This window comes from Culex quinquefasciatus, chromosome 2 (assembly GCF_015732765.1).
Source record: "Culex quinquefasciatus strain JHB chromosome 2, VPISU_Cqui_1.0_pri_paternal, whole genome shotgun sequence".
In the NCBI taxonomy this organism is placed as follows: domain Eukaryota; kingdom Metazoa; phylum Arthropoda; class Insecta; order Diptera; family Culicidae; genus Culex; species Culex quinquefasciatus.
Window position 1 is genome coordinate 29168189 of NC_051862.1, and position 20844 is coordinate 29189032.

Genomic DNA, 20844 nt, shown 5'->3' on the forward strand with positions numbered 1-20844 from the left:
AGTACAATTTTTGTTGGGGTACTAGCCGTGCTATAATACTATGGCTTAAGTTACCAATTTTTTTATCAGGTCAAAATATTAACACTGAAAAAATCGCTATATCATTTACATAAATGAACTAAGCCTGAAATCGTTAACATAAAAAAATCGGTCTCAATAAAACCAGACATAAAAAACAATCCCAAAATCATTTATTATTACAACTTATAATAAAATGCTTAATTTCACCCAATTTGCTGATTTTATGTAAGCGTGTAGTCAACATCCATCATACCAAATTGCAGTAACTTTTCAACAAGAAAGAGAAGAGAGAGCTTGCAGAAAAGTACGGGAACGGTTTTGCTGCAACTTCTACCTCTCTCACTGCAGAAGTTCTGCCTGAGAGAAAAGTTACTTTTGTTGCAGAAAAGTACGGGAACGCTTTGCTGCCGTTTTTGTGCAGAATTGCAGAATTCTGCAGTACGGGAATAGACCTAATTTCTCTGCTCCTTCAGCTCGCTCTGCTTCACACCCATTCCATATTGTCAATGAAGAGCACTCTCTCACACTAGCATGCCTCTCACTCATCCCTCTTTCAATTCACTGCTGTTGGTATTGGTGAGCAACTCAGCAAGCCACGCTTTCGGTTCTAGGGGGTTGGAAAAGGGCTTTTCCTCCACCTGGTCCTCTCTCTCTCTTCTAGTTTCAAGCGCATTGATTTAGTTTTCTGTTGTTGTTTTTCTTGTTTTTTTTTACAACAATGTCGTGTAAGCGCTTTTCCACTCACATTTTTGCTCTCCATGTCTCGTTTTTATCCACTTTTGTACAAGTATTTTCCCCCTGCTCCGCGCAGCTTTTCGATTTCATTTAACGATAATCACCTCTTTTTTGTCTCCCTCTCTCTCTCCTGTCGAGGAGGTCTCTCAAACTCGTTTGGTTTTGTGTCGTTTTGTGTCACACACAAAAAAGGAACTTTACCGAGGACGACGCAGGGACTCCATTAACGTTTTTATTACATTACGTTGAGCCGCGGGAACGCACAGAGGAGAAATTTAATAACATTTTCGATTACGCTGCGCGTGGTCTTTATTGGAGTTGAAACGCAAGAAGAAGGACGATGTAACAATAACGAGCCAGATTGAGTTGGCCAGATTAGGACCTGGGACCCGGGGGGGAGACAAAAGAGGGTTGTTGTTTTTCACCCGACGGCGGCACCGGATTGATGGCAGTAGGCTTTGGATTTATGTCTGTTTGGTTGATTTGCAGGATAAAAATACTCCCACATACACCGCCAGCTAGGATGGTGAAAGGAGCTTGATGGATGTCACCATTATTACGGTCCCATTTGTTTGGCCAAGGACGAACTTTTACGGGTTGATGGCGTGTGAACACGAAATAAGCTAATTCCTGAGCGTTGGAATAATGTCATTAGTTTACGGAGAGACTGTCCAATGTATAGCCAACAATCGATTGGTTATTTTTTTTAAATGACAAAAACACGGAAAAAAAATTGCAAGATATCGTGAATTTCGATTCATGAACTTGTAAATAATTTTGTGCATGATTTCGTGATACCTTTCATGATTTCATGAATTTTATTCACGAATTATGAATTTTATTCATGGCTAAAATATTTTTACGAATATTCACGAATTTTCCTTCATGCAATCATGCATAACACTATTCATGATTTCATGACTGATTTTCATGAAGTCATGACAAAACTTCATGAATTCATGAAAAATATTCATGATTTTACGATTATTTATGCATGTGTAAATTGAACGTCGTAAAATTTTATTCGCGAATTTATGAATCATGCTTTTCATGGTTTCATGAAAATTTACATGATTCCATGAATAAAATGCATGCATTCGTGCATAACATTCATGGGTTTATGAATTTTCATCCATGTTTATGACGAGTGATTTTGATCAATCAAGAACAGTTTCGCTCGAACTGTCAAGATTATAATAACAATTATAATTTGGATGATTGACTAAAAAAAAAAAGCTATGAATGTTCGACGTTTCGATCGTTGATGTTCTTCTTCGAGGGTCTTTGATTTATTTGAAAAACTACTCCAAAGAGGCTTTCAGGCCTGATATTTTTCTAGAAAATATGTTGAGAGCGGTTTCATAAAAAAAAAAAATAAATAACACTAGTTTCCTTACATTCATGACCTCGGTAAGGCAATAATGACTTTCGTAGAGAAATTTGGCGTAACCAACTTATAAATTTAATCAATATTTACCTTATACATACCTACAAGGCTTATAACACCTAAGGGCAGCGAATGACCAAGAAGGTTAAAGCTGCCAGAAATAAATGTATTAACAACAACATATTGAACAAAGTTACACGGAAAAAGGATCTATCGCCAAAACGCGATAAAACTCGCTAAATAAAACTTGTTAGTAAGCTCGCTAGTTTCTCAGCCTGTACAAAAATTACCTTTTTCGCTAGATTAGAAACCGGTCAAATTTGCCCGATCCAATGCTACTGGTTGAGTAAAAATTTTCGCCTTACGGATCAGCAATTTCTCTAGCAAAATCTTTAGAATCGGCCAAATTATTTAAAATTCAACCAAAAGATTTTAACTGGTTCAGCGCATTAGGGGAAATAAACCCATTTTAAGCCTAATAAGCGGTCTTGTTTGAATGATGCTGGATAATCTGGAGTGTTTCTTGAAATTCAGTTAAACCCAAGTACACCAACAAGTAGAGCAACTTTTTGTGAACATTTCTGTTTATTTTCACTTTTATTAAAAGTTATGCTATTCCTTTTACAAGCATTTTAAAAAATATATTTCAAAAACGCATTCTTATCAGTCGTGTGCATTGGGCCACGCCCATTTTTGTATTTTCAGCTTAGTTCTTTTTTTCTTCCAACGCTCGTTTGGGTCTGCTTCGTGCTGCCAAAATTGATGAAATTTTGAGCGAACACTCACGAAAAGTAGCATTTATAGAGAAAGTTTCCTGGCAACACCACAAGCGCTGGTGGTGGTGTTGGTGGCCACCCTTTGTTCTTTATTTGCCTTCGCTTCTCGCTCGGTTTTCTTCAGCCTTCGATTAGAATGGATGGTCGAAATTGAAACGTCAAAAGACTTAGCGCGTTTGTTTTTTTTTATGGCGCTTGCTAATTATTTACATGTTTCGGGATTATTTTTCAAGTGAGTGACTAAGTAACGGTCAAAAGAACATGTAGCCGGTAGTTGGAAGCAATTTTATATCTTAAGCGCTTTGAAATCGTTAGCGCAAGTGAAAAGATATTGATGGCGACTTTCGTTAAGCAGTTAACCTCTGATCTTGCGTGTGGATGTGTGTGCCACCAAAATGATGAGAAATGGTCTCGCAAAATAGAAATTATGGTCAAAAGTGCATTAAATTTGATCTTTTTGGCTAGTAAGTGGCATACATTTGCGTGCTTACTCGAGGCGGTGCTGTTGTTGGTAAGTTTACAGCCTAAATAGTATTTTTGGAGCTTTAATCGAGCATCAAACTCTCCATATGACGAAGATAGGTGTTTGATTAGAAAGGGTATATTTCCCCTATTTCGATAGAACAGCAATTGTTGTCGCTGGTTCAGTGTTTTTGTTTTCTTGTTTCCAGGAGTGTCCATAGAACTATCAGCAAATGCAGTGTCAGTTTGCAGTGTCGTATGATTTCACAAGTTACAGTCCAGACTCGATTATCCGAAGGCCTTGGCTAAATTTCACTTCGGAAAATCGAAACTTCGGATAAGCAAATCACATTTTTTTTGTTGTCTTATTTTTGATTGTTGAGCTTTAGTATGACCTCTAAATTACTCTAAGGTGATTTAGAATTTTTTAAATCTAAAATGGCGGCCAAAATGGCAGTGAAAAATATTGAAAAAAATGAATTTTTCAATTTAAAACGCAACCAAAAATTCAAATTTGTCTAAAATGGGATCGCATAGCTCGAATTTGATGTTAAAAAGTAAGAAAATAAAAAATCACGGAAATTTTTTTCCTCATTATTCGATTATCCGAAGTTCCATACAAACCTACGGATAATCGAGTCTGGACTGTAGTTCTCAGCGGGTGCAACTTTGTTGGAAAAAAAAAATCAAAACACAAATTTGTATGTTTTGACAAGCTGGCAAACAACTTCACATTACTTTCTGATACAGAATACTGATTTAAGCTTAAATTTTCTACTTTCGTACACATCGTACTGGGTTAGCATTCTGAGACTTTTATATTTAATTTTGATTATTTCAATATCCTATAAAAAAATTTCGCGAATAATGAAAGAATCGCAAATAAATACTTCCGTTTTAAAGAACCGGCAATTTCTATTTTATTTTATTTTTTCCTCTTTGATTTTTTTTAATTCAAAATGGCGGTGATGAAATATTGGTCGCATAACCGAATTTGATGTTAAAAGTAACAAATAACAAATAATTGTTTATTTCAAGAGCGAGTCCACGAGCAAAGCATACCCATCTCGCATCGACCTCACCAATCTGCCTGAAAATTTCAGGGGTTGTTTGTACATATAAAACTAGTATCTGGCCAAAATAAGAGCACTCTGGGTCAACGGGAAGTGGGGCAAATCGGGACACAAAGTTTGAAGGTTCAAAAACGTCAAAAATCGTAAAAAGGCTGTAACATGGGCAAAATTCAATTTAATTTCAAAATTCAAAATGCATCTTAAAGGGCTTAACAAATTCAACAAAATGCAGGGTAGAGCATCCCAATTGGTTGAATTTAAAGGGAGTTATTGGCATTTTAGTAAAAAAATAGCATAATTTCAAACTCAAATAAAAAAGTGTTCCATCCAGATATCAACTCGGTTCGACCTGCAGCTTGTAGGGTACATCTGGAACTACCATCTGAGACTGAGAACGCTTTGGGTACGGTAGTTTAACATATTAAATAGACACTTTTACTTTTAGTGAATTTTTTGGTTGTAAATTTTTGCTCGGGGTCCCCCTTAGATCCCATTTTCTGATGATAATTTTATCATATTCTTGTTTCTGAGACAATTTCACAATAGAAACATGCATAAAAATGTTTATTTTCATCCATTTTAACCCTTTAAAAATGAAGTTAAAAAAATCTTCGATTCTCATTTATTGAAAATCAGGTTCGTTTCCAAGGATACTAGATGACACCAGAAAAAAGCAGCATCTCATTTTTTTTAACTTTAATTTTTTAAAGGGTTAAAATGGATGAAAATAAACATTTTTATGCATGTTTCTATTGTGAAATTGTCTCAGGAACACGAATATGATAAAATTATCATCAGAAAATGGGATCTAAGCAAAAATTTACCCCGGAGCAAAAATTTACAACCAAAAAATTCACTAAAAGTAGAAGTGTCTATTTAATATGTTAAACTACCGTACCCAAAGCGTTCTCAGTCTCAGATGGTAGTCCCAGATGTACCCTACAAGCTGCAGGTCGAACCGAGTTGATATCTGGATGGAACACTTTTTTATTTGAGTTTGAAATTATGCTATTTTTTTCACTAAAATGCCAATAACTCCCTTCAGATTCAACCAATTGGGATGCTCTTCCCTGCATTTTGTTGAATTTTTTAAGCCCTTTCAGATGCATTTTGAATTTTTAAATTAAATTGAATTTTGCCCAAGTTACAGCCTTTTTACGATTTTTGACGTTTTTGAACCTTCAAACATTGTGTCCCGATTTACCCCGCTTTCCGTTGACCTAGAGTGCTCATATTTTGGCCAGATGCTAGTTTTATATGTACAAACAACCCCTAAAAATTTCAGGCAGATTGGTGAGGTCCACACGACGTCCCATACAAAGGGGTATGCCCTGTTTGTGGACTCGCTCTTAAAGTTTTTGTCTTGTTGGCCCGAAAAATCAGGGGCAAAAAAAATATTTTTCCAAAAAACTTCAAAATTTAAATGGGAATTGAACTGCAATCAGCTGAAATCAATTTAAAATGCATTCCCCTGCGTTTAGAATCATTTTTAGCATCTTATATTTTTTGAAAACTAATGATTACAAAACAACTGAACCAGTGTAAAATGCACTTTAAAACACTTTTCCATGCAAATGTTAAAACTATGGCTCGTTATTTCAATATTTATATTGTTTTTGCGCCCCTCCCTCGACCCCGGACAGACAAAAACTTTGAAAAATATTTGCATTGGCCTAAAATGAAAAATATGAAAAAACTTTTCATATTTTTGCCAAAAATCCAAACTATATGAAATTATTTGTAGATAATTTAGCTTAGCTCCAAACTTGCACACAGATTAGAAAATAAAGAAAATTTAAAAAAAACGCGGGTGAATCGGAACGTATGCGGTGAGTCAAAACAGCTGTTTTAGCTAAATTTTGGCAACTTTTTTAGTGTATTTTATTGGTACAGAATATCGATTTCTAAACTTTATGCTATGAAGTAATCTAAAAACAGCTTTCCTATCCCTTTTCAGACTGAAATCCCGTTTTACCCCAGTTAACGGTACAATTTTTGCATGGACTGCTGCCAAAACTGTATGAAGACTTGTAAGGTTGAACAAAACATGCACATTGGCTGTTTTAGTCACAGGAAAGAAAAATTTAAATTTTTGAAAATTGATCGATTTCAGCGAGATTGCTCTATTTTGAGAGAATTAGAACCAACTTACGTAAGATTTCTAGAAAATGTAGAATCAGATTACACCCAGCATTTTAAAAGTGACAAACATAGATACTTTTTTAATTTGTCCCCTAAACAAAAAAAATTCTTTGCGCTAGAGTTTAGAATGGTGCAAAATTTGATATCTAAGACATACAAATTTGAAGGATTGTGATTTTTGGAAAAGTCATAAATATACAGTCCAGACTCGATAATCCGAAGCCTCGATTATCGAAAGTTTCGGTTATCCGAAGTTCGATTATTCGAAGGTTTGTATGAGACTTCGGATAATCGAATCATGACCCAATTTTTTTTCGTATTTTTTAGTTTTCTTGATTTTTACATCAAATTCGAGTTCTGCGACCCCATTTTAGTCAAATTTGAATATTTGATTGCCTTTTAAATCAAAAATAGCATTTTTTCAATATATTATCACCGCCATTTTGGCCGCCATCTTAGATTTAAAATTCAAAGTCATTTAAGAGTAGTTTATTGGTCTTACTTAAGCTATGCAATAAAAAATAAGACAACGAAAAAAAAAGTGAAAAGTGAAGTGAAATTCTCCCGAGGCCTTCGGATAATCGAGTCTGGACTGTATTGTCAAACAAAACTTCAAATACAGTCCGGACTCAATCATCCGAAGCCTCGATTATCCGAAGCTTTGTATGGCAAAATCGAATCGCGAACAAAAAAAAATAAAATGTCAAATTTTATTGCAAGTTTAGGGGTTAAGCTCTTGCTCAACAATCAAAATAAGACAAAGAACAATAAACAAATCACCAAAAAAAAAAAACCTTCGGATAATCGATTCTGGACTGTATCATCAATAGGCTTAGTGATTTTTCACGCCCAAAAATGGCAAATTTCACGGGGACCCTAATTTCAAACATCAAATTTCACGGAGCGTAAAAAACGTTAAAATAACTCTGAAAATCTCATGATAAAATTACAGAAACAAGTAAAACAAGTGGTTTTTGTTTAATTTCCACGGGAACTATTCACTCAAATAGTCTATGTAATGCTCTTTAAATGTGATTTTAAAAATTAATAATACTATTCAACTAATCCTGAATAAACCAAGCTAAAATCTTAAAATTTATTTTAAAATTGTACCTTGAAAATAAAAAAAGAATCGACATATTACTGAATTTATTCTGTCAATTAAATTTAAAAAAAAATGTTTGCAGCCTTTTAAAAACTTATCACAATTTCATTGTTCAGTAAACTTTAACAAGTTTTGGTTAAAAAATCAACATTTGTAAAAATTAAAATATTTGTTAAGAGAATAACTGTTACCAAATGATTCATAATATTAATCATGCAATGTTGTTAATGTTTGTTATGCCAACAACTAGAGGTTTTTTTTATTAGAACATATAAACTTATGAACTGAGACCTTTTTTAAAAAAAAAACTGTTAAAATGTTTCATGTCAATTCATATCAAATTGTTAAATTTCACGGGAGTTCACAGGTATCGTCAAATTTCACGATTTTCACGCTGTCCGTGAAATCGTGAAAATTCACTAACCCTGATCATCAATATCAATAATAAATTTTAAAAAAGTAATGAAAAAAATGTGGTGAAACGGGCTTTGTTTTTTCTTTCAAGATGCAAAAAGTTATACTTGTTTTAATATTGTCAGTCAAAATTCAATTTTTATCAAACAATTTGTAATTTTTTGTCTCTTTGTTTGATAAATAAATTAAAATTGAGTGTTAAAGATATTTTTTATTATAAAATTCAAAGAAAATAATCAATATTTCCTCAAACCTTGCTCAATGGCAGAAAACAGCGCAATCACTCATCCCCGGCGCGGGTCCAATCGGCCGGAAATTCTCGAAACGGGTTGCTGAGATTTCGAAATTTATTGTTATGATTATGGAAAGTGATTTACACGCACACAGAGAGAGACAATCGGTGCAGCACTTTTCACGGCTTGCTGAGCAGCTCGAAAAGCATGAAAAGGGAGGAACAAATAAGCTGATGCAGGGTTCGCATTTGAGGTTAGGTAGTGTCTCCGTCGGAAGGAAAGAAAAGGGTTAGCCAGAGTGTTTTCCCACTTAAATGCTGTGCTTGCTGTTTTTCTTGCTGCATTCCGGACCGGAAGGCAGACCGTACATCATGGGGACGGACAAATTTGGCCTGAAAGAAGAGACAGAAGGAGCAAAATATGCTTCGCTAAACTTAAGAAGTTTATACTTTGTTTACTTTGGCTCATTAACGATTTATCTGTGAGGCGAGAGGGGGATTATAGGTGTAATGAGCAAATCTGACGAAATCTGGGGAATTTTTGGAGAGCTTGGAATAAATTTGGGAGCACTGGTAGCAGCAACTCGATGTGGCTCGTGTGGGCATGCTTTTGATTAGCATTGCTCGCAAAATGTGGTTGGTTTTTACGTGGTTTAGGCAAATTTGGTTTGGACAAGGTGTGAAATGCAAATAGATTTGCGGTTACTGTTGGTTTTTAAAATCATCATCTTTAACCACAAAATTAGCGTATTTGCGTTGGGAATCTGCTTTGTAAATTGTTAAGAAGCTTTCAAATTTACATATTGGGCATTTCCAAATGCATTGTGATTGTATTTTTTTTTGCTCATAATTACAAGCATTTTTTGTTAGTTGTTGGTATCGACGATAGTCAATACAGTTCAGACTCGATTATCCGAAGTCCTCGGAAAAAAATCACTTTGGATAATCGAATCACGAAATCATTTTTGTTTGTCTTATTTTGGATCGTTGCGCACAAATATGTTACTAAAAATGCTCTAAATTGGTTTGGAAACTTACAATCCAAGATGGCAGCCAAAATGATGCTGATGAAAAAACGAAAAAAAAGTCAGGCAATCAATCACTCAAATTTGCATAACACAAGGTCACAGAATTCGAATTTGAAGTTAAAATTGAGAAAACAAAAAACAACATGATTTAATTATCCGGAATTCCTACAAAACCTTCGGATTAGAGGTGGGCAAAACCGCTCTTTTTTAGGAGTCGCTTATTTTTGCTCGCTCATTAAAATGAGCGGCTCTTTTGAACTCTCGCTCTTTTTTAAAATTGGGATGAATAACATCTGTAAAGGGGTACATCTTTAATGCCAGGAAAAATGTGTAATTTTACAACTTTTCTGGTGTAATGCAACTTTTTCAGTCTAAATTGAGGTAAAATTACATTATAAAAGAGCAACTCTCTACGGAATCTGCCGATTTCGAGCATTTTTATTTTTTTTGTATTTTTTTATTTGACTTAAACTTTTGGGGGCCTTCCCTATGACTAAATAAGCTATTTTGCGTCATTGGTTCACCCATACAATTCTCCATACAATTTTGGCTGCTGTCCATACAAAAATGGTATGTAAATATTCAAACAGCTGTAACTTTTGAGTGAATTTTCTGATCAATTTGGTGTCTTGGGCAAAGTTGTAGGTATTGTTGAGGACTTTTGAGAAAAAAAAGGTACACGGAAAAAAATATTTGCAGATTTTTTTATCAATTTTTTTCACTAAAATTCAATTTCCCAAAATACGTATTTTTTGATTTTCGAGATTTTTTTATATGTTTTAGGGGACAAAAATCCGCAACTTTTGAGCCAAAGAGAAGCATGGTCAAAAAATCTGCCGCCGAGTTATGAATTTTTGAAAAACAGTGATTTTTTGAAAAAATCGAAGTTTCATGCAAAAACAAGTTTGACATAAATTTTTAATGCAAAATTGAATTTGCAATCGAAAAGTACTTTACTGATTTTTTGATAAAGGGCTCCGCTTTCAAGATATATCCACCGAAAGTTTAATTTTAGCGAAATATTTGCAGTTTTTCAATTTTTTAAAATAGTGACCATTTCTAAAAATATTTTTTTTGAAAAGTTCAGAAAATTTGTTATAAAATTGTCCAAGAGACATTGAAGATTGGATCTCGGGTTGCTGAGATAGAGCGGCTTTAAGAAAAAGAAACACGAAAATTGAAGTTTTTTCAATCTCATCAAAATAACCCACCATTTTCTAATGACGATATCTCAGCAACTAATGGTCCGATTATCAGTGATAATGCATGAAACATTCGTGAAATTTTCCGATCTTTCAAAAAAAATATTTTGAAAATTTTTAAATCAAGACAAGCATTTTAAAAGGGCCAAACATTGAAAATTATGTCCATTTAAAATGCTAGTCTTGATTTAAAAAATTTCAAAATATTTTTTTCGAAAAGATCGGAAAATTTCAAAATATTTTTTTCGAAAAGATCGGAAAATTTCACGATTTTTTTCATGTGTTAACATTGAAAATCGGACCATTATTTGCTGAGATATGGTCATTAGAATATAGTTAGGGTTGTTTTGGTGATATTAAGAAAACTTCAATTTTCGTGTTTCTTTTTCTTAAAGCGGCTCTATCTCAGCAACCCAAGGTCCAATCTTCAATGTCTCTTTGACAATTTTATAGCAAATTTTTTGAACTTTAAAAAAAATATATTTTCAGAAATGGTCACTCATGGTCACTATTTTGAAAAATCGAAAAACTGCAAATATTTCGCTAAAATCAAACTTTCGGTGGCTATATCTTGAAAACGGAGCCCTTTATCAAAAAATCTGTAGAGTAGTTTTCAATTGCAAATTCAATTTTGCATTAAAAAATAACGTCAAATTTGTTTTTGCATGAAATTTCGATTTTTTCCAAAAATAACTATTTTTTCAAAAATTCATAACTCGGCGGCAGATTTTTTGACCATGTTTCTCTATGGCTCAAAAGTTGCGGATTTTTGTCCCCTAAAACATATCAAAAAATCTCGAAAATCAAAAAATGCATATTTTGGGAAATTGAGTTTTAATGAAAAAAAAGTTGATAAAAAAATCTGCAAATTTTTTTCCGTGTATCTATTTTTTTCTCAAAAGTCCTCAACAATACCTACATTTTTGCCCAAAACACCAAATTGATCAGAAAATTCACTCAAAAGTTACAGCTGTTTGAATATTTACATACCATTTTTATATGGACGGCAGCCAACATTGTATGGAGACTTGTATGGGTGAACCAATGACGCAAAATAGCTTAATTGGTCATAGGGAAGGCCCCCACAAAGTTTGAGCCAAATAAAAAATAAAAATAAAATCCATTTCCGGTTTTGGTAGAGAATTGCTCAAAAGAGGTAAAATTCAAACTTAAAAATTTATAAAAAAAAATACTGTATGGCGTTCTTTACTTCAAGATTTCTAGTTGAAAATAATCGTTCGAATAATTGGATGGGGAGTGCACCTTAACATAAAATTAAGGATTTGGAGAAAATTTCCATTATTTTGCGAAATTTCGTTTTTTTTTAATTAACAAGTGCTGGTATTTAATTTTGAGAAAATATTCCGCGAACCCGTTTCTGCATTTTGATTTAATCGCTAAAGTCTAAAAATGTCAAAGTTTAATCGGGCAAGATGATTTCATTTTCTTCTCAAAAATGTCCAAAATTTTCCAAGTTAAGTTTTTTTAAATGCTCAAATTTGTATTCGGGCAAAACTTTTATGTATCTTTACGAACAGAAACAAAAAATCTTATTTTTTTTGTATAAATATTGGTATCAATGTAATTTAGAGTTTTTTTAAATGAATATTGATGAAAAAGTTAAAATGGACACTCAACAAATTTAATACTGTAGTTTATTGGAAATTCAATAAATTATATTTATAAACTTAAAAAAAATACGCACAAGTTTAAAAATCATTCCATCTTGAAACGGTTCTTTCAAAAGACCGGCGTTAAAAAAAAATCGCGGCTCTTTTTTGTGAGTCATTTGCTCTTTGTATTGAACCGGCTCTTTAATCAGCTCGCTCTTATTTTGCCCACCTCTACGATAATCGAAATATCGTATAATCAAAGCTTACATGAAGTTAAATCAATTAATTTTGTTTTCATTTTTGATTACACTAAATAAAATGGAAATGATCATATTAATTCAAGTACTTAAAAAATATTTTCGATTAGAAAAATTCTGCTAAAAACAACAGTAAATACTCTGCTCTAAAAAGATCACGTTTCATTCCACATTTGATGGATCATCCAAAATTTTCATTTTTAACCACGTCATCCCCAAAATAATACAATGAACTCAATCATTCTCACTTTCGCGGCCTCTCACCAGGAAACATTTTAATATCGAGCCCAATTAATCTTCATTACCTAAAGTTCCATGAATGCGCACATATTGTCTCAATTTCACCCTTTTTTTCGCCGCCAAAACTCAACCCCCACAAGTAAAAGGTCCCTTAAAAGCCGAGCCACGTGGTCGAGATTGAGATTTTCTGGTTTACCAAGATGTTTAAAATTCCGCCTACTTGAGCGATTAGATCTGTGATTTTCGGTCCCCGGGTTGGAATAAATGTTCGAGGTTAATTTTCAATTTCATTGGATTACACGCCAATAGTAGGCCGTTTGCTAAATACGTATCTCGTTCGATGTTTGCTCGGGAAAAACGAGGAGGGTAAATATTTGAGCCGGTTGCCATAGGGAAGCCCTGGGTTTGCTTTCGGGGTTGCTTCGATTCAGAGGGGAAAACGGCCTCGACGGGTGTGAGGGTGTTGTTGATGTTATCGCTATCAAAGTGATAAGTTACTTTTAAATGAGGCCTCCTGCTTTTCACGGGGGAGGACGGTTTTAATATGATCGACAGGGATCGTGTTGTTTCGGCAATAAAGCAGATAAATATATTTGAGACGCTTTGCGACGTTTAAGGGGATTACGACTTTATGACATTGGTGCGAGCAAATAGATTTAGCAACAAATTGTTTTATTTTTCCGCGTAACTAAACAGCGCGGTACATCTATCAAATTGATCCCAATAAAATAAAACTTGAAAAAATGACAAAATATTGTAAAAGATTAGCTAAACAATTGTTGGAGCAAATTTTGCTTCCGAAATCAATTTATCTTAAAAAACGAAAAAGTGTCAGTTCCGAAACAACTTGACACTTCAAAGCCCGAATGCACCGCAGGACATCTGGGAACCAAGCAAAAAGCAACCTTTTTAAAGGATTCTCCGTTGTGTACGGACGTACGGACCGATTGCGTAGTTCCGATTTTCTTGGAAATTTGAGGCCATAGTGCACCCAACACAAGGCAAACGGTTGTTAAAAATATCGGAACTGCACCTTTTACCTTTTTTCTAGAAGTTTTACCTGGCCGAGGAGGACGATCCAAGGATGCGTTGGCTATTGATGCCAGCACTTTTGAAAGGAATCGATTCTAAAGGACGAAATTTGTCTGTTCAATGAAGATAAAGGTTTTATATCGTTAGATCAAAGTAGCCTATGGGAAACTGTTTGCTCAGCTTTACTTCGCGAAACGAATTACAATGAATGGTGAGTATGACTGCAAATCAGACCTTTGAGTTCTGTTTACAAGATAGTTGAAAATATTAGAATTTTCATTTGATGAAAACTTAAAGATTACTAAATAGGGAGAATAGTAGTAAAATTCTAAAATTCTAAAATTCTAAAATTCTAAAATTCTAAAATTCTAAAATTCTAAAATTCTAAAATTCTAAAATTCTAAAATTCTAAAATTCTAAAATTCTAAAATTCTAAAATTCTAAAATTCTAAAATTCTAAAATTCTAAAATTCTAAAATTCTAAAATTCTAAAATTCTAAAATTCTAAAATTCTAAAATTCTAAAATTCTAAAATTCTAAAATTCTAAAATTTAAAATTCTAAAATTCTAAAATTCTAAAATTCTAAAATTCTAAAATTCTAAAATTCTAAAATTCTAAAATTTTAAAATTCTAAAATTCTAAAATTCTAAAATTTAAAATTCTAAAATTCTAAAATTCTAAAATTCTAAAATTTAAAATTCTAAAATTCTAAAATTCTAAAATTCTAAAATTCTAAAATTTAAAATTCTAAAATTCTAAAATTTAAAATTCTAAAATTTAAAATTCTAAAATTCTAAAATTTAAAATTTAAAATTCTAAAATTCTAAAATTCTAAAATTCTAAAATTCTAAAATTCTAAAATTCTAAAATTTAAAATTCTAAAATTCTAAAATTCTAAAATTCTAAAATTCTAAAATTCTAAAATTCTAAAATTCTAAAATTCTAAAATTCTAAAATTCTAAAATTCTAAAATTCTAAAATTCTAAAATTCTAAAATTCTAAAATTCTAAAATTCTAAAATTCTAAAATTCTAAAATTCTAAAATTCTAAAATTCTAAAATTCTAAAATTCTAAAATTCTAAAATTCTTAAATTCTAAAATTCCAAAATTCTACAATTGAGCAAATCTCTACGAAATCGGTCTTTTTTCTTCAATTTTAATTTTTGTATTTTTTAATCCGGCTGAAACTTTTTTGGTGCCTTCGGTATGCCCAAAGAAGCCATTTTGCATCATTAGTTTGTCCATATAATTTTCCATACAAATTTGGCAGCTGTCCATACAAAAATAATATGTGAAAATTCAAAAATCTGAATCTTTGAAGGAATTTTTTGATCGATTTGGTGTCTTCGGCAAAGTTGTAGGTATGGATATGGACTACACTGAAAAAAATGATACACGGTAAAAAAAATTTGGTGATTTTTAATTTCTCTTTTTGTCACTAAAACTTGAATTGCAAAAAAAACACTATTTTAAATTTTTTTATTTTTTGATATGTTTTAGAAGGCATAAAATGCCAACTTTTCAGAAATTTCCAGGTTGTGCAAAAAATCACTGACCGAGTTATGAATTTTTTAATCAATACTGATTTTTTCAAAAAATCGAAATTTTGGTCGTAAAATTTTCAACTTCATTTTCGATGTAAAATCAAATTTGCAATCAAAAGTACTTTACTGAAATTTTGATAAAGTGCACCGTTTTGTTATAGACGAAAATAGTCGCAGTTTTAAATTAGTGCACATGTTTGCCCAGTTTTGAAAAAATATTTTGAAAAGCTGAGAAAATTCTCTATATTTTGCTTATTCGGACTATGTTGATACGACCTTTAGTTGCTGAGATATTGCAATGCAAAGGTTTAAAAACAGGAAAATTGATGTTTTCTAAGTTTCACCCAAACAACCCACCATTTTCTATCGTCAATATCTCAGCAACTAATGGTCCGATTTTCAATGTTAATATATGAAACAATTGTGAAATTTTCCGATCTTTTCGAAAAAAATATTTTTGGAATTTTCAAATCAAGACTAACACTTCAAAAAGGCTAAACATTCAATATTACGCCCTTTTAAAATGTTAGTCTTGATTTGAAAATTTTTAAAATATTTTTTTCGAAAAGATCGGAAAATTTCACGAGTGTTTCATAGTTAAATATTGTAAATCGAACCATTAGTTGCTGAGATATCGACTTTACAAAATGGTGGGTTGTTTGGGTGAAACTTAGAAAACATCAATTTTCCTGTTTTTAAACCTTTGCATTGCAATATCTCAGCAACTAAAGGTCGTATCAACAAAGTCCAAATAAGCAAAATATAGAGAATTTTCTCAGCTTTTCAAAAATATTTTTTTCAAAACTGGGCAAACATGTGCACTAATTTAAAAAAATGAAAAACTGCGACTATTTTCAAAAAAGTCACTTAAATATGGCTATAACTTGAAAACGGTGCACTTTATCAAAATTTCAGTAAAGTACTTTTTGATTGCAAATTTATTGTTGTTTATATTTTGATTTTACATCGAAAAATGAAGTTGAAAAATTTTTACGACCAAAATTTCGATTTTTTGAAAAAATCAGTATTGATTAAAAAATTCATAACTCGGTCAGTGATTTTTTGCACAACCTGGAAATTTCTGAAAAGTTGGCATTTTATGCCTTCTAAAACATATCAAAAAATAAAAAAAATTAAAAATAGTGTTTTTTTGTAAATCAAGTTTTAGTGATAAAAGTTAAATAAAAATCACCAAATTTTTTTACCGTGTATTATTTTTTCCAGTGTAGTCCGTATCCATACCTACAACTTTGCCGAAGACACCAAATCGATCAAAAATTCCTTCAAAAGATACAGATTTTTGAATTTTCATACATCATTTTTGTATGGACAGCTGCCGAATTTGTATGGAAAATTATATGGACAAACTAATGATGCAAAATGGCTTCTTTGGGCATACCGAAGGCACCAAAAAAGTTTCAGTCGGATTAAAAAATACAAAAAAAATCGAATGACCGAAATCCTAGAGAACTGCTCAATTATAAAATTCAAAAATTCTAAAATTTTAAAATTTTAAAATTCTAAAATTCTAAAATTCTAAAATTCTAAAATTCTAAAATTCTAAAATTCTGAAATTTATATCTAATTTATTTGATATATTGTTGTTGGCTGAATAAATGCATGAAAGTAAACAAACTTGTTGATTTTGTTTATTCCTTCCTCAAAACACGATGCAACAGATGTGCACAAAACACGAACACAGCAGGTCGTGGTATGACAACCGTTACCATGGGGCACGCTACCCCGGTAACGTGGCCTGCTTCGATACGTTCCAAAAGTCGGCAATAAATCGATTCCGTTTTTCTTCCGGTCTTCAACGAACGATATTGCAGTCCGAAATTTGCGGACTTTTGAAAGAAATGAACATCTCCACGAAAACCGGTCTGATCGCGAGCCCTCGGAAGCACATCGTCCGGCCGCGGAAGGAGTTCGACCCGGCCGTCCTGGCGCCATGTGCGATCACCCGCCAGGTCCCCTTAGCGCTGCGGCCATTCGGGGGCCTCTACAACCCGTACTCCAAGGGATGTTCCGTTCTGTGCAACCATCCGGCCGCCCAGGAGTTGAAAAACGTCGTCCGGTTAGCTAAGGACGCCTGGATTACCGATGCCCGGACCGTCCACAGCGAGAAGCTGCTGATGGGCGGCCAAGGCCACGGTTCGGGAAAGCAACCCGATGGCAGCAAGCGGATGATGTCCAAGGATTCGGATCTGCCGGATCACGTGCCGGAGGAGTTCTTCCGGCGCTACACGGACACCGACTCGCGGCCACTGACACCAACACCGACCGTAGCTAGCGGACGAACCCGGGCGAGCGTCGTCGGTGGGTCCCATCTGACCCGGCGCTGTGTCACGCCGGAACCGCAAACGCAGAACCTGCAAGAACGGAAGCAACTGATCCTGGACCTACGGCGAAGTCACAGCCAGGAAACTTTGTACTGGAACGCGTCGTCCGAGCTGTCCCCAAGCCAGCTGCAGGATCCCTCGTGGATGCAGCACCACAGCCAGATACCGGAAACGGTGGACGAGCGTGTCCTCGGGGGAGACGGCGCCGAATCGGACAAGGAGGACCGCCAAGGCAAACCAACCCCGATGACCTGTATCAACGCGATGGAGGACGGTGAGGAGGATCCCCCAAGGCGACGCGGCAAACGACGCAAAAAGTCCAAACAGCTGCCCCAGACGATCAGCTTCACGCCCAACCAGGACCCGGAGACCGCGGTGGCCACCATCGATCCGGACTCGCCCAACTACTCGGCCCGTCCGTCGCTGGTGCCAACCGGTCGCAGTCTGCTCAGTTCCGGGGCCGAGTCGCCTCCGAGGGCCAGCGTCGAGGAACAGATCGAGTACATCGAGTGCTTCCTGGACGACGAAGCGCTGTGTCTGCTCCGCCGTGGACTCAACATCGACATCGTCGAGTCCGTCTTTGAGCGTTACGTACGTTTCCTGTGTTCCCCTTTGGAACCGGTATCCGAATAGCTTAACCAACCCCCTTTCAGAAAGCACGAGCCATGCGAGAAGCGTTCCGAACGGCAACCACCGACAAGCTGGACTTCCAGTCGCGAGCCGTCAAGCAGCTGGAGGAGACGCTGGACATCCACGACATCGACCACGAGAAGTGGATCAACCTGCCGCGCAAGTACTCGCGATCGTCGGCCCGCTTCGAACTCCCGATGGACACGCGAACCCTTTCCAGTATCGATACTAACATTCGTAACCTAATCTAAATACTAACATCAAAACCTTCCAGCAATGACCCCGATCGAGTACCTGAAGCGGCACGTCGTCCTCTGTGACGATCGCAAGAAGCTGTTCCATCGGATCTTCTGCCGGAACCTGCCCTCCGACGACGGCAAACCAAACCAAGAGTTCAACGAGAACGACTCCATCCCGGAGACGGAAACGCCCGTCCAGCTGGAAACGTTCAAGAACCTGCTGGCGGACGTGACGCGCCTCATCCCGATGGCCAACTTTGACAAGGCGATGCACGAGGCGCTCGGCTTCCACGGCACGCCCGAGAAAATCTTCGAGATTCGCGAGCTGCTGGAGCTGAACTACGAGTACTACCAGGAGATTCCGATCGACTTCCGGTCCTGGTGTGGGATTGTGGCGTTTGCGGAGCGGTTTATCATTACGCAGGATCGCGAGCTGGACCCGTGCAATGAGGTTAGTTTGAGGTCGAGTTCTAGGTGGGTATTTAATGTTTTTTTCTAATTTTCGGGGAATCGCAGCTGGAGATGGTGGACTTTGAGTCGCTGGAGCGACGAATTCGTTCCGCCAAACCGTCGGAGAATCTTTGCAAAGTGCTGCATATTATTAAAAGTAATTGAGGAAATTTCGGAAGCAACAAAATGTACTCAAATAATTTACATTTAAAAGATTGAATTGTAACTTAAAAATAACCATGAATTTCATTTACATTAAGTGTGAATATATTTTATCATAGGAAAAAACCATCAAACCTTAAAATGTTTGGATTTAATAATTTTAGAGTTTTAGAATTTTAGAATTTGAGAATTTGAGAATTTTAGAATTTTAGAATTTTAGAATTTTAGAATTTTAGAATTTTAGAATTTTAGAATTTTAGAATTTTAGAATTTTAGAATTTTAGAATTTTAGAATTTTAGAATTTTAGAATTTTAGAATTTTAGAATTTTAGAATTTTAGAATTTTAGAATTTTAGAATTTTAGAATTTTAGAATTTTAGAATTTTAGAATTTTAGAATTTTAGAATTTTAGAATTTTAGAATTTTAGAATTTTAGAATTTTAGAATTTTAGAATTTTAGAATTTTAGAATTTTAGAATTTTAGAATTTTAAATTTTAGAATTTTAGAATTTTAGAATTTTAGAATTTTAAATTTTAGAATTTTAGAATTTTAGAATTTTAGAATTTTAGAATTTTAGAATTTTAGAATTTTAGAATTTTAGAATTTTAGAATTTTAGAATTTTAGAATTTTAGAATTTTAGAATTTTAGAATTTTAGAATTTTAGAATTTTAGAATTTTAGAATTTTAGAATTTTAGAATTTTAGAATTTTAGAATTTTAGAATTTTAGAATTTTAGAATTTTAGAATTTTAGAATTTTAGAATTTTAGAATTTTAGAATTTTAGAATTTTAGAATTTTAGAATTTTAGAATTTTAGAATTTTAGAATTTTAGAATTTTAGAATTTTAGAATTTTAGAATTTTAGAATTTTAGAATTTTAGAATTTTAGAATTTTAGAATTTTAGAATTTTAGAATTTTAGAATTTTAGAATTTTAGAATTTTAGAATTTTAGAATTTTAGAATTTTAGAATTTTAGAATTTTAGAATTTTAGAATTTTAGAATTTTAGAATTTTAGAATTTTAGAATTTTAGAATTTTAGAATTTTAGAATTTTAGAATTTTAGAATTTTAGAATTTTAGAATTTTAGAATTTTAGAATTTTAGAATTTTAGAATTTTAGAATTTTAGAATTTTAGAATTTTAGAATTTTAGAATTTTAGAATTTTAGAATTTTAGAATTTTAGAATTTTAGAATTTTAGAGTTTTAGAATTTTAGAATTTTAGAATTTTAGAATTTTAGAATTTTAGAATTTTAGAATTTTAAAATTTTAGAATAATAAATAATTTTTATTTCTGTCAATCCTGTGTGTGTGTGTGCAACCAACCAAACGGGACCACGCGGTCGCTTCTTACAAATTGAGTTGTTTCCATGTATTTTTAGATCTACATTCTATACATGCAAATAACTCGCATAGGCATTTGGAAGGTGTTAGCTCTGCCGAGCTTCGGTGACCCATTTCTACGCTGGCTAGCCGAGCGCGAGGTACTTCAGCTTTTATCGACAAGCCCCGCCCTGAAGAACGTTTGCACCAATCGGGTTCAAACGTTATTTAGAACTTCCGAACCCTTGTCAAATGGACAAGGACCCAGCGCGTATATATTTTGATAGTAACAGTATTCCTAATTCCAGACGTCGCTCACCAAGCCGTGATGGCCTAGTGGTTTGCATTTTTGCTTACCAATCCAAAGGACGGGGGATCGAACCCCGACTCGGGCGACTTTGATTTTTTCGTCCATGTTCAGAGTTTCAAGATT

General features: G+C 34.0%; 1 protein-coding gene across 1 annotated transcript; it reads left to right on the forward strand.

The window, feature by feature from the left end:
* Positions 1-17032: 17032 nt before the first annotated feature.
* Positions 17033-19090, forward strand: LOC6047571. The gene is made up of 4 exons (XM_038250226.1): positions 17033-18197; positions 18260-18455; positions 18511-18926; positions 18992-19090. The coding sequence occupies exons 1-4, from the start codon at positions 17124-17126 to the stop codon at positions 19088-19090; spliced, it is 1785 nt and encodes a 594-aa protein (XP_038106154.1). The 5' UTR covers positions 17033-17123.
* Positions 19091-20844: the final 1754 nt, after the last annotated feature.